The 16,387-nt window shown below is 53.1% G+C and overlaps 1 protein-coding gene across 3 annotated transcripts in view; it reads left to right on the forward strand.

Moving 5' to 3' along the window:
* The window catches only part of LOC109887274 (lysine-specific demethylase RSBN1L), an 84,475-nt gene that overhangs the window by 59,740 nt on the left and 8,348 nt on the right, over nt 1-16,387 (forward strand). For all 3 annotated transcript variants that reach the window (XM_031820641.1, XM_031820643.1, XM_031820642.1), the window contains exons 6-7: nt 15,711-15,878; nt 16,070-16,178. In XM_031820641.1, the coding sequence (XP_031676501.1) occupies nt 15,711-15,878; nt 16,070-16,178 (277 nt within the window). The remainder of the gene's footprint in view (nt 1-15,710; nt 15,879-16,069; nt 16,179-16,387) is intronic.

Here is a 16,387-nt window from a genome sequence, read left to right on the forward strand (position 1 = left end):
ACACAGAGACACACACACACAGAGACATACAGAGAGAGAGACACCCCCACGTCGTCCCGTCTCTCATGTAATTTTATTCTCAACAATCCCTGCAGCTCAGCATTCCAACACTGCTGCTGCTCCCAACTGCTGAGCTATTTATCTATTTCACTCCCTTATCCATCTTCTTGACGTTTATTCCTAGTGGAACGGACAGGGAGGTGTCATTTCATCCTGATAATATTAGCATCGCAGCTTGATTTAAAGAGCGAAGAATCCTATAGAAAACATGTGGCATCGATATGAGTCAGAAACAGGTATTCTCGTGTCATTTTGGTCATGAAGTCAGTCTGGTGTAAAATGGAGTTTGGAACATCTGCGCGTCACACTGGGTAAATGAAGGTTGGGGTGTCCAACAGCTGTGGTGACTGCTCTCGATCCAATAGCATAGACAGTGAGACAGACCTGCCCAGCAGCTCTGTCTGTTTACACACATCACACATTGTTTTACTTGAGAAATACTGCATCAAACACCTTTGATGGATGAAAAATTGTGCATCTAAAACATCCTCGGACAAAATGTTTTTAATTAATTACAGATTTCTGGGGACATTGAAGTGAAATAGGCTTCCTACAGTGTCTCATGAGGGACAAACACCATTAACCAAAAGTGGAAATCGGTCAGGAGACACACCTCTGAGACTGAAATCTCATTTTTCTAATCAGTAACAGAAAAAAACACATGCCAATCGGCGTGTTCATTGGCTCTTTAAGAGCCTCCCGTGTCACTTCCTTGACTTGAGACAACAGCATAGTGAGCTGAAGCTGAATAGCACCACGGTTACCAACTCGTGTTGTTCTTAGCTTTCCTGAGGTGATAAATACTCTTAGCTTAAAGCAACAACGTTACTCCTACATTTTAAGACGAGGACAACTAAAGCCCGTTAGTCGTGGCCCGTTACCCGTTAGTCGGGGCCCGTTACCTGTTAGTCGGGGCCCGTTACCTGTTAGTCGGAGCCCGTTACCCGTTAGTCGGAGCCCGTTACCCATTAGTCGGGGCCCGTTAGTCGGAGCCCGTTACCTGTTAGTCGGGGCCCGTTAGTCGGGGGGCCCGTTACCCGTTAGTCGGGGCCCGTTAGTCGGGGGGCCCGTTACCCGTTAGTCGGAGCCCGTTAGTCGGGGGGCCCGTTACCCGTTAGTCGGAGCCCATTACCCGTTAGTCGGAGCCCGTTACCCGTTAGTCGGAGCCCGTTAGTCGGAGCCCGTTAGTCGGAGCCAGTTAGTCGGAGCCAGTTAGTCGGAGCCCGTTAGTCGGAGCCCGTTACCTGTTAGTCGGAGCCCGTTACCCGTTAGTCAGAGCCCGTTACCCGTTAGTTAGAGCCCGTTACCCGTTAGTCGGGGCCCGTTACCCGTTAGTCGGGGCCCGTTACCCGTTAGTCGGAGCCCGTTAGTCGGAGCCCGTTACCCGTTAGTCGGAGCCCGTTACCCGCAGCCCGTTACCCGTTAGTTAGAGCCCGTTACCCGTTAGTCGGGGCCCGTTACCCGTTAGTCGGAGCCCGTTAGTCGGAGCCCGTTACCCGTTAGTCGGAGCCCGTTACCTGTTAGTCGGAGCCCGTTACCTGTTAGTCGGAGCCCGTTACCCGTTAGTCGGAGCCCGTTAGTCGGAGCCAGTTACCCGTTAGTTGGAGCCCGTTGCCCGTTAGTCGGGGCCCGTTACCCGTTAGTCGGAGCCTGTTACCTGTTAGTCGGAGCCCGTTGCCCGTTAGTCGGGGCCCGTTACCCGTTAGTCGGAGCCTGTTACCCGTTAGTCGGAGCCTGTTAGTCGGAGCCCGTTACCCGTTAGTCGGAGCCCGTTACCCGTTAGTCGGAGCCCGTTACCCGTTAGTCGGAGCCCGTTACCTGTGAGTCGGAGCCCGTTACCTGTGAGTCGGAGCCCGTTACCCGTTAGTTAGAGCCCGTTAGTCGGGGCCCGTTACCCGTTAGTCGGAGCCCGTTAGTCGGAGCCCGTTACCCGTTAGTCGGAGCCCGTTACCCGCAGCCCGTTACCCGTTAGTTAGAGCCCGTTAGTCGGAGCCCGTTAGTCGGAGCCCGTTACCCGTTAGTCGGAGCCCGTTACCTGTTAGTCGGAGCCCGTTACCTGTTAGTCGGAGCCCGTTACCCGTTAGTCGGAGCCCGTTAGTCGGAGCCAGTTACCCGTTAGTTGGAGCCCGTTGCCCGTTAGTCGGGGCCCGTTACCTGTTAGTCGGAGCCTGTTACCCGTTAGTCGGAGCCCGTTACCCGTTAGTCGGAGCCCGTTACCCGTTAGTCGGAGCCCGTTACCTGTGAGTCGGAGCCCGTTACCTGTGAGTCGGAGCCCGTTACCCGTTAGTTAGAGCCCGTTAGTCGGGGCCCGTTACCCGTTAGTCGGAGCCCGTTAGTCGGAGCCCGTTACCCGTTAGTCGGAGCCCGTTACCCGTTAGTCGGAGCCCGTTACCTGTGAGTCGGAGCCCGTTACCTGTGAGTCGGAGCCCGTTACCCGTTAGTTAGAGCCCGTTAGTCGGGGCCCGTTACCCGTTAGTCGGAGCCCGTTAGTCGGAGCCCGTTACCCGTTAGTCGGAGCCCGTTACCCGCAGCCCGTTACCCGTTAGTTAGAGCCCGTTACCCGTTAGTCGGGGCCCGTTACCCGTTAGTCGGAGCCCGTTAGTCGGAGCCCGTTACCCGTTAGTCGGAGCCCGTTACCTGTTAGTCGGAGCCCGTTACCTGTTAGTCGGAGCCCGTTACCCGTTAGTCGGAGCCCGTTAGTCGGAGCCAGTTACCCGTTAGTTGGAGCCCGTTGCCCGTTAGTCGGGGCCCGTTACCCGTTAGTCGGAGCCTGTTACCTGTTAGTCGGAGCCCGTTGCCCGTTAGTCGGGGCCCGTTACCCGTTAGTCGGAGCCTGTTACCCGTTAGTCGGAGCCTGTTAGTCGGAGCCCGTTACCCGTTAGTCGGAGCCCGTTACCCGTTAGTCGGAGCCCGTTACCTGTGAGTCGGAGCCCGTTACCTGTGAGTCGGAGCCCGTTACCCGTTAGTCGGAGCCCGTTACCCGTGAGTCGGAGCCCGTTACCCGTGAGTCGGAGCCCGTTACCCGTGAGTCGGAGCCCGTTACCCGTGAGTCGGAGCCCGTTACCCGTGAGTCGGAGCCCGTTACCCGTGAGTCGGAGCCCGTTACCCGTGAGTCGGAGCCCGTTACCCGTGAGTCGGAGCCGTTTACCCGTGAGTCGGAGCCCGTTACCCGTGAGTCGGAGCCCGTTACCCGTGAGTCGGAGCCCGTTACCCGTGAGTCGGAGCCGTTACCCGTGAGTCGGAGCCCGTTACCCGTGAGTCGGAGCCCTTACCCGTGAGTCGGACCCGTTACCGTGAGTCGGAGCCCGTTACCCGTGAGTCGGAGCCCGTTACCCGTGAGTCGGAGCCCGTTACCCCGTGAGTCGGAGCCCGTTACCCGTGAGTCGGAGCCCGTTACCCGTGAGTCGGAGCCCGTTACCCGTGAGTCGGAGCCCGTTACCGTGAGTCGGAGCCCGTTACCCGTGAGTCGGAGCCCGTTACCCGTGAGTCGGAGCCCGTTACCCGTGAGTCGGAGCCCGTTACCCGTGAGTCGGAGCCCGTTACCCGTGAGTCGGAGCCCGTTACCCGTGAGTCGGAGCCCGTTACCCGTGAGTCGGAGCCCGTTACCCGTGAGTCGGAGCCCGTTACCCGTGAGTCGGAGCCCGTTACCCGTGAGTCGGAGCCCGTTACCCGTGAGTCGGAGCCCGTTACCCGTGAGTCGGAGCCCGTTACCCGTGAGTCGGAGCCCGTTACCCGTGAGTCGGAGCCCGTTACCCGTGAGTCGGAGCCCGTTACCCGTGAGTCGGAGCCCGTTACCCGTGAGTCGGAGCCCGTTACCCGTGAGTCGGAGCCCGTTACCCGTGAGTCGGAGCCCGTTACCCGTGAGTCGGAGCCCGTTACCCGTGAGTCGGAGCCCGTTACCCGTGAGTCGGAGCCCGTTACCCGTGAGCGGAGCCCGTTACCCGTGAGTCGGAGCCCGTTACCCGTGAGTCGGAGCCCGTTACCCGTGAGTCGGAGCCCGTTACCCGTGAGTCGGAGCCCGTTACCCGTGAGTCGGAGCCCGTTACCCGTGAGTCGGAGCCCGTTACCCGTGAGTCGGAGCCCGTTACCCGTGAGTCGGAGCCCGTTACCCGTGAGTCGGAGCCCGTTACCCGTGAGTCGGAGCCCGTTACCCGTGAGTCGGAGCCCGTTACCCGTGAGTCGGAGCCCGTTACCCGTGAGTCGGAGCCCGTTACCCGTGAGTCGGAGCCCGTTACCCGTGAGTCGGAGCCCGTTACCCGTGAGTCGGAGCCCGTTACCCGTGAGTCGGAGCCCGTTACCCGTGAGTCGGAGCCCGTTACCCGTGAGTCGGAGCCCGTTACCCGTGAGTCGGAGCCCGTTACCCGTGAGTCGGAGCCCGTTACCCGTGAGTCGGAGCCCGTTACCCGTGAGTCGGAGCCCGTTACCCGTGAGTCGGAGCCCGTTACCCGTGAGTCGGAGCCCGTTACCCGTTAGTCAGAGCCCGTTAGTCGGAGCCCGTTACCCGTTTGTCGGGGCCCGTTACCCGTTAGTCGGGGCCCGTTACCTGTTAGCCGGAGCCCGTTACCTGTGAGTCGGGGCCCGTTAGTCGGAGCCCGTTACCCGTGAGTCGGAGCCCGTTACCCGTGAGTCGGAGCCCGTTACCCGTTAGTCAGAGCCCGTTAGTCGGAGCCCGTTACCCGTTTGTCGGGGCCCGTTACCCGTTAGTCGGGGCCCGTTACCTGTTAGCCGGAGCCCGTTACCTGTGAGTCGGGGCCCGTTAGTCGGAGCCCGTTACCTGTTAGTCGGGGCCCGTTACCCGTTAGTCGGAGCCCGTTACCTGTGAGTCGGAGCCCGTTAACCGTTAGTCGGAGCCCGTTACCCGTTAGTCGGGGCCCGCAGCCCGTTACCCGTTAGTCGGAGCCCGTTACCCGTTAGTCGGAGCCCGTTACCCACAGCCCGTTACCCGTTAGTCGGAGCCCGTTAGTCGGAGCCCGTTACCCGTTAGTCGGAGCCCGTTACCCGTTAGTCGGAGCCCGTTACCCGTTAGTCGGAGCCCGTTACCCGTTAGTCGGAGCCCGTTACCCGTTAGTCGGAGCCCGTTACCTGTTAGTTGGAGCCCGTTACCCGTTAGTCGGAGCCCGTTACCCGTTAGTCGGAGCCCGTTACCCGTTAGTCAGAGCCCGTTAGTCGGTGCCCGTTACCCGTTAGTCGGAGCCCGTTACCCGTTAGTCGGAGCCCGTTAGTCGGAGCCAGTTACCCGTTAGTTGGAGTCCGTTGCCCGTTAGTCGGGGCCCGTTACCCGTTAGTCGGAGCCTGTTACCTGTTAGTCGGAGCCCGTTACCCGTTAGTCGGAGCCTGTTACCCGTTAGTCGGAGCCTGTTAGTCGGGGCCCGTTAGTCGGAGCCTGTTAGTCGGAGCCCGTTACCCATTAGTCGGGGCCCGTTACCCGTTAGTCGGAGCCCGTTACCTGTTAGTCGGAGCCCGTTACCCGCAGCCCGTTACCCGTTAGTCGGGGCCCGTTACCCGTTAGTCGGAGCCCGTTACCCGTTAGTCGGAGCCCGTTACCCGTTAGTCGGAGCCCGTTACCCGTTAGTCGGAGCCCGTTACCCGTTAGTCGGAGCCCGTTACTCGTTAGTCGGGGCCCGTTACCCGTTAGTCGGAGCCCGTTAGTCGGATATAGGCTAAACTATTTATCGATTATTCAAAATATTTTATAGGAGCTTTCTTTTTTGTCTTTTTTGGTGGGTATTTTTTTCCTTGTCTTTATTCACACACACAGAAAAATCTATCGTAGTCCCGTCGTAGTCCCGTAATACCATTGACAGCTGTTACAAATAACAATCCTACAAGAGGGAAATGGGAGCTAAAGGTTCATGGTCCCCCAGACTACCTGCCTGAACACCCCGCCTTCTTCACTGTTGCCTAGGGTGGGGTTTACAAGACTACAGGCTGTCAGGAACACATGTCGGACCTGATGGCTGGATCTCTCTCTCACTCTCTCTCACACACACACACACACACACACACACACACACACACACACACACACACACACACACACACACACACACACTGTGTTTTGGCTGCATGACGGCATCCTGTAAAATGTATGATTTATTTATAGGATGAGTCTTCATGCTCAGGAAATCCTCAGGGATCTTTTATAGGACACAGTAACACATGGTTTATGGATCATACTGTACACAGGCATGGGAACTGTGAAAGACAGAGACAGACATGGATCATACTGTACACAGGCATGGGAACTGTGAAAGACAGAGACAGACATGGTTTATGGATCATACTGTACACAGGCATGGGACTGTGAAAGACCGAGACAGACATGGATCATACTGTACACAGGCATGGAACTGTGAAAGACCGAGACAGACATGGATCATACTGTACACAGGCATGGAACTGTGAAAGACAGAGACAGACATGGATCATACTGTACACAGGCATGGAACTGTGAAAGACAGAGACAGACATGGATCATACTGTACACAGGCATGGGAACTGTGAAAGACAGAGACAGACATGGTTTATGGATCATACTGTACACAGGCATGGGAACTGTGAAAGACCGAGACAGACATGGATCATACTGTACACAGGCATGGGAACTGTGAAAGACAGAGACAGACATGGAGACCTTGACTGAAGGCCTCTTTTACAGCTGTTCCCAGGAAGATAGATGAATATATATATATAGCCACTTGACCAAGTAGTGGAAAAATAACACTTCACTTTCTGACCCAAAACAGCCATAGCAGATTTCTGTGAGTAAATTACTGAGTTTTCACTCTGTCTGCCTTCTCAGTTTCCACCCTCACCTTGCCATGTAATAAGTCTCACCAAGTTGACTTCGTCACCTTCACTAGTACCTCACTGTCTGTCCCCATGGATAATGTAGTACAGTGACTAGTACCTCACTGTCTGTCCTCAGAGATACTGTAGTATAGTGACTAGTACCTCACTGTCTGTCCCCATAGATAATGTAGTACAGTGACTAGTACCTCACTGTCTGTCTCCATAGATGGGTCGTCAGGTAGCATAGTGGTTAGAGCGTTGGACTAGTACCTCACTGTCTGTCCTCATAGATGGGGTGGCAGGTAGCATAGTGGTTAGAGCGTTGGACTAGTACCTCACTGTCTGTCCTCATAGATGGGGTGGCAGGTAGCATAGTGGTTAGAGCGTTGGACTAGTACCTCACTGTCTGTCCTCATAGATGGGGTGGCAGGTAGCATAGTGGTTAGAGCGTTGGACTAGTACCTCACTGTCTGTCTCCATAGATGGGGTGGCAGGTAGCATAGTGGTTAGAGCGTTGGACTAGTACCTCACTGTCTGTCCTCATAGATGGGGTGGCAGGTAGCTTAGTGGTTAGAGCGTTGGACTAGTACCTCACTGTCTGTCCTCATAGATGGGGTGGCAGGTAGCTTAGTGGTTAGAGCGTTGGACTAGTACCTCACTGTCTGTCTCCATAGATGGGGTGGCAGGTAGCTTAGTGGTTAGAGCGTTGGACTAGTACCTCACTGTCTGTCCTCATAGATACTGTAGTATAGTGACTAGTACCTCACTGTCTGTCTCCATAGATACTGTAGTATAGTGACTAGTACCTCACTGTCTGTCCTCAGAGATACTGTAGTATAGTGACTAGTACCTCACTGTCTGTCCTCATAGATACTGTAGTACAGTGACTAGTACCTCACTGTCTGTCCTCATAGATGGGGTGGCAGGTAGCATAGTGGTTAGAGCGTTGGACTAGTACCTCACTGTCTGTCTCCATAGATGGGGTGGCAGGTAGCATAGTGGTTAGAGCGTTGGACTAGTACCTCACTGTCTGTCTCCATAGATGGGGTGGCAGGTAGCATAATGGTTAGAGCGTTGGACTAGTACCTCACTGTCTGTCCTCATAGATGGGGTGGCAGGTAGCTTAGTGGTTAGAGCGTTGGACTAGTACCTCACTATCTGTCCTCATAGATGGGGTGGCAGGTAGCATAGTGGTCAGAGCGTTGGACTAGTACCTCACTGTCTGTCCTCATAGATGGGGTGGCAGGTAGCATAGTGGTCAGAGCGTTGGACTAGTACCTCACTGTCTGTCCTCATAGATGGGGTGGCAGGTAGCATAGTGGTTAGAGCGTTGGACTAGTACCTCACTGTCTGTCTTCATAGATGGGGTGGCAGGTAGCATAGTGGTTAGAGCGTTGGACTAGTACCTCACTGTCTGTCCTCATAGATGGGGTGGCAGGTAGCATAATGGTTAGAGCGTTGGACTAGTACCTCACTGTCTGTCCTCATAGATGGGGTGGCAGGTAGCATAGTGGTTAGAGCGTTGGACTAGTACCTCACTGTCTGTCCTCATAGATGGGGTGGCAGGTAGCATAGTGGTTAGAGCGTTGGACTAGTACCTCACTGTCTGTCCTCATAGATGGGGTGGCAGGTAGCTTAGTGGTCAGAGCGTTGGACTAGTACCTCACTGTCTGTCCTCATAGATGGGGTGGCAGGTAGCATAATGGTTAGAGCGTTGGACTAGTACCTCACTGTCTGTCCTCATAGATGGGGTGGCAGGTAGCATAGTGGTTAGAGCGTTGGACTAGTAACTCACTGTCTGTCCTCATAGATGAGGTGGCAGGTAGCTTAGTGGTTAGAGCGTTGGACTAGTACCTCACTGTCTGTCCTCATAGATGGGGTGGCAGGTAGCTTAGTGGTTAGAGCGTTGGACTAGTACCTCACTGTCTGTCTCCATAGATGGGGTGGCAGGTAGCTTAGTGGTTAGAGCGTTGGACTAGTACCTCACTGTCTGTCCTCATAGATGGGGTGGCAGGTAGCTTAGTGGTTAGAGCGTTGGACTAGTACCTCACTGTCTGTCTCCATAGATGGGGTGGCAGGTAGCTTAGTGGTTAGAGCGTTGGACTAGTACCTCACTGTCTGTCCTCATAGATGGGGTGGCAGGTAGCTTAGTGGTTAGAGCGTTGGACTAGTACCTCACTGTCTGTCCTCATAGATGGGGTGGCAGGTAGCTTAGTGGTTAGAGCGTTGGACTAGTACCTCACTGTCTGTCTCCATAGATGGGGTGGCAGGTAGCTTAGTGGTTAGAGCGTTGGACTAGTAACCGAAAGGTTGCAAGATCTAAATCCAGAGCTGACGAGGTAAAAGTCTGTTGTTCTGCCTCTGAACAAGGCAGTTAACCCACTGTTCCTAGACCAGTTAACCCACTGTTCCTAGACCAGTTAACCCACTGTTCCTAGACCAGTTAACCCACTGTTCCTAGACCAGTTAACCCACTGTTCCTAGGCCAGTTAACCCACTGTTCCTAGGCCAGTTAACCCACTGTTCCTAGACCAGTTAACCCACTGTTCCTAGACCAGTTAACCCACTGTTCCTAGACCAGTTAACCCACTGTTCCTAGACCAGTTAACCCACTGTTCCTAGACCAGTTAACCCACTGTTCCTAGACCAGTTAACCCACTGTTCCTAGACCAGTTAACCCACTGTTCCTAGACCAGTTAACCCACTGTTCCCCAGTAGGCCGTCATTGTAAATAAGAATTTGTTCTTAACTGACTTGCCTGGTTAAATAAAATAAATAGATACTGTAGTACAGTGACTACTCTCTCTCCTGACTCGAACAGTATGACCAAATAGCCGTGGCCAATCGCTTCAGGCACAGGAGCCCAAAAATGCTGGGCTCCCTCCCTCTTCCTCCCTCCCCCTCCCTCTTCCTCCGTCCCTCTCTCTCTCTCCTTCCCTCCCCCTCTTCTCCCTCCCCAGAGTGCTGTCTGTTTCTTCTGTTGAAACCTTTTCTCTGGGTCTCAGCTTTACATGTATTACTTCATCCAGGCAGGCAGAAGTCCTGTCCTACTTCTGCATACTAAACAGTGCTCGGGTTACATCACAAATGGCACACTAACCCCTATATAGTACACTACTGTAGGGCACGATATAGGGAATATGGTGTGATTTGTGATCTCCTCGTTGGTTGTTTCACCCCGTGATGTTCTCTAGTGTAATGTATGTTAAATGTGAGGATGTACTCACACTGCCTTTACACTGGCGGCGTTACCCCTCTCTCTGACTAAACACTAGCTGTGTTACCCCTCTCTCTGACTAAACACTGGTGGTGTTACCCCTCTCTCTGACTAAACACTAGCGGTGTTACCCCTCTCTCTGACTAAACACTAGCTGTGTTTACGCCTCTCTCTGACTAAACACTGGCGGTGTTACCCCTCTCTCTGACTAAACACTGGTGGCGTTACCCCTCTCTCTGACTAAACACTGGCTGTGTTACCCCTCTCTCTGACTAAACACTGGCGGTGTTACCCCTCTCTCTGACTAAACACTAGCTGTGTTTACCCCTCTCTCTGACTAAACACTGGCGGTGTTACCCCTCTCTCTGACTAAACACTGGCGGTGTTACCCCTCTCTCTGACTAAACACTGGCTATGTTACCCCTCTCTCTGACTTAACACTAGCTGTGTTTACCCCTCTCTCTGACTAAACACTGGCGGTGTTACCCCTCTCTCTGACTAAACACTGGCTGTGTTACCCCTCTCTCTGACTAAACACTGGCGGTGTTACCCCTCTCTCTGACTAAACACTGGCGGTGTTACCCCTCTCTCTGACTAAACACTGGCTGTGTTACCCCTCTCTCTGACTAAACACTGGCTGTGTTACCCCTCTCTCTGACTAAACACTGGCGGTGTTACCCCTCTCTCTGACTAAACACGGGCGGTGTTACCCCTCTCTCTGACTAAACACTGGCTGTGTTACCCCTCTGACTAAACACTGGCTGTGTTAACCCTCTCTCTGACTAAACACTGGCTGTGTTACCCCTCTCTCTGACTAAACACTAGCTGTGTTACCCCTCTCTCTGACTAAACACTGGCTGTGTTACCCCTCTCCCCTCTGGCTGTGTTACCCCTCTCTCTGACTAAACACTAGCTGTGTTACCCCTCTCTCTGACTAAACACTGGTGGTGTTACCCCTCTCTCTGACTAAACACTGGTGGCATTACCCCTCTCTCTGACTAAACACTAGCTGTGTTACCCCTCTCTCTGACTAAACACTGGCTGTGTTACCCCTCTCTCTGACTAAACACTGGTGGCGTTACCCCTCTCTCTGACTAAACACTAGCTGTGTTACCCCTCTCTCTGACTAAACACTAGCTGTGTTACCTCTCTCTCTGACTAAACACTGGCTGTGTTACCCCTCTCTCTGACTAAACACTGGCTGTGTTACCCCTCTCTCTGACTAAACACTGGCTGTGTTACCCCTCTCTCTGACTAAACACTGGTGGTGTTACCCCTCTCTCTGACTAAACACTGGTGGTGTTACCCCTCTCTCTGACTAAACACTGGTGGCGTTACCCCTCTCTCTGACTAAACACTGGCGGCGTTACCCCTCTCTCTGACTAAACACTGGCGGCGTTACCCCTCTCTCTGACTAAACACTGGCTGTGTTACCCCTCTCTCTGACTAAACACTGGCTGTGTTACCCCTCTCTCTGACTAAACACTGGCTGTGTTACCCCTCTCTCTGACTAAACACTGGCTGTGTTACCCCTCTCTCTGACTAAACACTGGCTGTGTTACCCCTCTCTCTGACTAAACACTGGTGGTGTTACCCCTCTCTCTGACTAAACACTGGCGGCGTTACCCCTCTCTCTGACTAAACACTGGTGGCGTTACCCCTCTCTCTGACTAAACACTGGCTGTGTTACCCCTCTCTCTGACTAAACACTGGTGGCGTTACCCCTCTCTCTGACTAAACACTGGCTGTGTTACCCCTCTCTCTGACTAAACACTGGTGGCGTTACCCCTCTCTCTGACTAAACACTGGCGGCGTTACCCCTCTCTCTGACTAAACACTGGCGGTGTTACCCCTCTCTCTGACTAAACACTGGCGGTGTTACCCCTCTCTCTGACTAAACACTGGCGGTGTTACCCCTCTCTCTGACTAAACACTGGCTATGTTACCCCTCTCTCTGACTTAACACTAGCTGTGTTTACCCCTCTCTCTGACTAAACACTGGCGGTGTTACCCCTCTCTCTGACTAAACACTGGCTGTGTTACCCCTCTCTCTGACTAAACACTGGCGGTGTTACCCCTCTCTCTGACTAAACACTGGCGGTGTTACCCCTCTCTCTGACTAAACACTGGCTGTGTTACCCCTCTCTCTGACTAAACACTGGCTGTGTTACCCCTCTCTCTGACTAAACACTGGCGGTGTTACCCCTCTCTCTGACTAAACACGGGCGGTGTTACCCCTCTCTCTGACTAAACACTGGCTGTGTTACCCCTCTGACTAAACACTGGCTGTGTTAACCCTCTCTCTGACTAAACACTGGCTGTGTTACCCCTCTCTCTGACTAAACACTAGCTGTGTTACCCCTCTCTCTGACTAAACACTGGCTGTGTTACCCCTCTCCCCTCTGGCTGTGTTACCCCTCTCTCTGACTAAACACTAGCTGTGTTACCCCTCTCTCTGACTAAACACTGGTGGTGTTACCCCTCTCTCTGACTAAACACTGGTGGCATTACCCCTCTCTCTGACTAAACACTAGCTGTGTTACCCCTCTCTCTGACTAAACACTGGCTGTGTTACCCCTCTCTCTGACTAAACACTGGTGGCGTTACCCCTCTCTCTGACTAAACACTAGCTGTGTTACCCCTCTCTCTGACTAAACACTAGCTGTGTTACCTCTCTCTCTGACTAAACACTGGCTGTGTTACCCCTCTCTCTGACTAAACACTGGCTGTGTTACCCCTCTCTCTGACTAAACACTGGCTGTGTTACCCCTCTCTCTGACTAAACACTGGTGGTGTTACCCCTCTCTCTGACTAAACACTGGTGGTGTTACCCCTCTCTCTGACTAAACACTGGTGGCGTTACCCCTCTCTCTGACTAAACACTGGCGGCGTTACCCCTCTCTCTGACTAAACACTGGCGGCGTTACCCCTCTCTCTGACTAAACACTGGCTGTGTTACCCCTCTCTCTGACTAAACACTGGCTGTGTTACCCCTCTCTCTGACTAAACACTGGCTGTGTTACCCCTCTCTCTGACTAAACACTGGCTGTGTTACCCCTCTCTCTGACTAAACACTGGCTGTGTTACCCCTCTCTCTGACTAAACACTGGTGGTGTTACCCCTCTCTCTGACTAAACACTGGCGGCGTTACCCCTCTCTCTGACTAAACACTGGTGCGTTACCCCTCTCTCTGACTAAACACTGGCTGTGTTACCCCTCTCTCTGACTAAACACTGGTGGCGTTACCCCTCTCTCTGACTAAACACTGGCTGTGTTACCCCTCTCTCTGACTAAACACTGGTGGCGTTACCCCTCTCTCTGACTAAACACTGGCGGCGTTACCCCTCTCTCTGACTAAACACTGGCGGTGTTACCCCTCTCTCTGACTAAACACTGGCGGTGTTACCCCTCTCTCTGACTAAACACTGGCTGTGTTACCCCTCTCTCTGACTAAACACTAGCTGTGTTACCCCTCTCTCTGACTAAACACTGGCGGTGTTACCCCTCTCTCTGACTAAACACTGGTGGTGTTACCCCTCTCTCTGACTAAACACTGGTGGCGTTACCCCTCTCTCTGACTAAACACTGGCGGCGTTACCCCTCTCTCTGACTAAACACTGGCTGTGTTACCCCTCTCTCTGACTAAACACTGGCGGTGTTACCCCTCTCTCTGACTAAACACTGGCGGTGTTACCCCTCTCTCTGACTAAACACTGGCTGTGTTACCCCTCTCTCTGACTAAACACTGGCTGTGTTACCCCTCTCTCTGACTAAACACTGGCGGTGTTACCCCTCTCTCTGACTAAACACTGGCGGTGTTACCCCTCTCTCTGACTAAACACTGGCGGTGTTACCCCTCTCTCTGACTAAACACTGGCGGTGTTACCCCTCTCTCTGACTAAACACTGGCGGTGTTACCCCTCTCTCTGACTAAACACTGGCTGTGTTACCCCTCTCTCTGACTAAACACTGGTGGTGTTACCCCTCTCTCTGACTAAACACTGGCGGTGTTACCCCTCTCTCTGACTAAACACTGGCGGTGTTACCCCTCTCTCTGACTAAACACTGGCGGTGTTACCCCTCTCTCTGACTAAACACTGGCGGTGTTACCCCTCTCTCTGACTAAACACTGGTGGTGTTACACCTCTCTCTGACTTAACACTGGCTGTGTTACCCCTCTCTCTGACTAAACACTGGTGGTGTTACCCCTCTCTCTGACTAAACACTGGCTGTGTTACCCCTCTCTCTGACTAAACACTGGCTGTGTTACCCCTCTCTCTGACTAAACACTAGCTGTGTTACCCCTCTCTCTGACTAAACACTGGCGGTGTTATCCCTCTCTCTGACTAAACACTGGTGGCAATACCCCTCTCTCTGACTAAACACTGGCGCTGTAGGTTCGCTCCTGAATGTGGCACTGTAGGACATGTGGTATATTCCTAGTTCTGGAGTGCTACAGTGTGTGTGGGCTTCAGAGGAGGTGGGAGGAGCAATAGGACGACAGGCTCATTGTAATGGCTGGAATGGAATCAGTGGAATGGTATCAAACACATCCAACACATGGAAACAACGTTTGACTCCGTTCCATTGATTCCATTCAATTTGTTGAATCAGGTGTTAATGTGCTTTACTGGGGAGACAGCTTACTTCTGGCTCTCCGGTGGTCTCTAGAACCAGACAGCTTACTTCTGGCTCTCCGGTGGTCTCTAGAACCAGACAGCTTACTTCCGGCTCTCTAGTGGTCTCTAGAACCAGACAGCTTACTTCTGGCTCTCCGGTGGTCTCTAGAACCAGACAGCTTACTTCTGGCTCTCCGGTGGTCTCTAGAACCAGACAGCTTACTTCCGGCTCTCTAGTGGTCTCTAGAACCAGACAGCTTACTTCCGGCTCTCTAGTGGTCTCTAGAACCAGACAGCTTACTTCTGGCTCTCCGGTGGTCTCTAGAACCAGACAGCTTACTTCCAGCTCTCCGGTGGTCTCTAGAACCAGACAGCTTACTTCCGGCTCTCCGGTGGTCTCTAGAACCAGACAGCTTACTTCCGGCTCTCCGGTGGTCTCTAGAACCAGACAGCTTACTTCCGGCTCTCCGGTGGTCTCTAGAACCAGACAGCTTACTTCCGGCTCTCCGGTGGTCTCTGGATACAGACAGCTTACTTCCGGCTCTCTAGTTGTCTCTAGAACCAGACAGCTTACTTCCGGCTCTCCGGTGGTCTCTAGAACCAGACAGCTTACTTCCGGCTCTCCGGTGGTCTCTAGAACCAGACAGCTTACTTCTGGCTCTCCGGTGGTCTCTAGAACCAGACAGCTTACTTCCGGCTCTCCGGTGGTCTCTGGATACAGACAGCTTACTTCCGGCTCTCCGGTGGTCTCTGGATACAGACAGCTTACTTCCGGCTCTCCGGTGGTCTCTAGAACCAGACAGCTTACTTCCGGCTCTCCGGTGGTCTCTGGGACCAGACAGCTTACTAAGCTACAAGGTCAGGGATATCCTAGACTAGCTCTCCAGAGGCTGGATCAGGATTTTAAAAAATCTGTTATATAGTATTATATAGTAATTGATGATTGATTGATTATTTTGGTCTTATTATGGGCCACCTGCTATAGAAGTTTGTGTTAATCTCAATGTCCTCTCCTCCTCCAGGTCAACCAATGAGATCAAGAACCTGCAGTACCTACCTCGGGCCAGCGAGCCTCGTGAGATGCTGTTCGATGACCGGACGCGTGCCCACGCTGACCACATCGGACAGGGCTTCGAGAGGCAGACCACCGCCGCTGTAGGGGTGCTTAAGGCCGTGCGCTGTGGAGAGAGGTGGGTGGTTTTAACACCCGGATATATGATCATGTCTTTAGATACGTTGCTTGGTATAAATGACTTTAAACTGTCGGCCTATTGAGGCTGTATTTAGTATCCAACAATCGTCCAAGTAATCCGTTACAAGACCGCTGCATAATCTGATTGGAAATCAATGGTTATAATCTATCTTCTCTCTGTCTCTGTAGCGCGGAGCCCCCTCGCGTTACCAAAGATGTGATCTGTTTCCATGCTGGAGACTTCCCTAATGTAGTCCAGAGGTTACAACTGGACCTGCACGAACCACCTCTGTCCCAGGTGAGCTGCACCTGTCCTCTACCTCGTTTCTATTATTTAAGATGGCAGCGGAGACAATGGCTGCTGTTTCATGGGCTCTTAAACAACTCTGCTATTTTGTTTTTTTTGTAACTTATTTTGTAACTTATTCTGTCTCTTATGACTGAAAGCTTCTGGAAAACAGAACAGCGATTACTCACTTCGAACTTGATGAAGAACATTTCTTTAAT

Source organism: Oncorhynchus kisutch, unplaced genomic scaffold (assembly GCF_002021735.2).
Source record: "Oncorhynchus kisutch isolate 150728-3 unplaced genomic scaffold, Okis_V2 scaffold3571, whole genome shotgun sequence".
NCBI classification, from domain to species: Eukaryota; Metazoa; Chordata; class Actinopteri; order Salmoniformes; family Salmonidae; genus Oncorhynchus; species Oncorhynchus kisutch.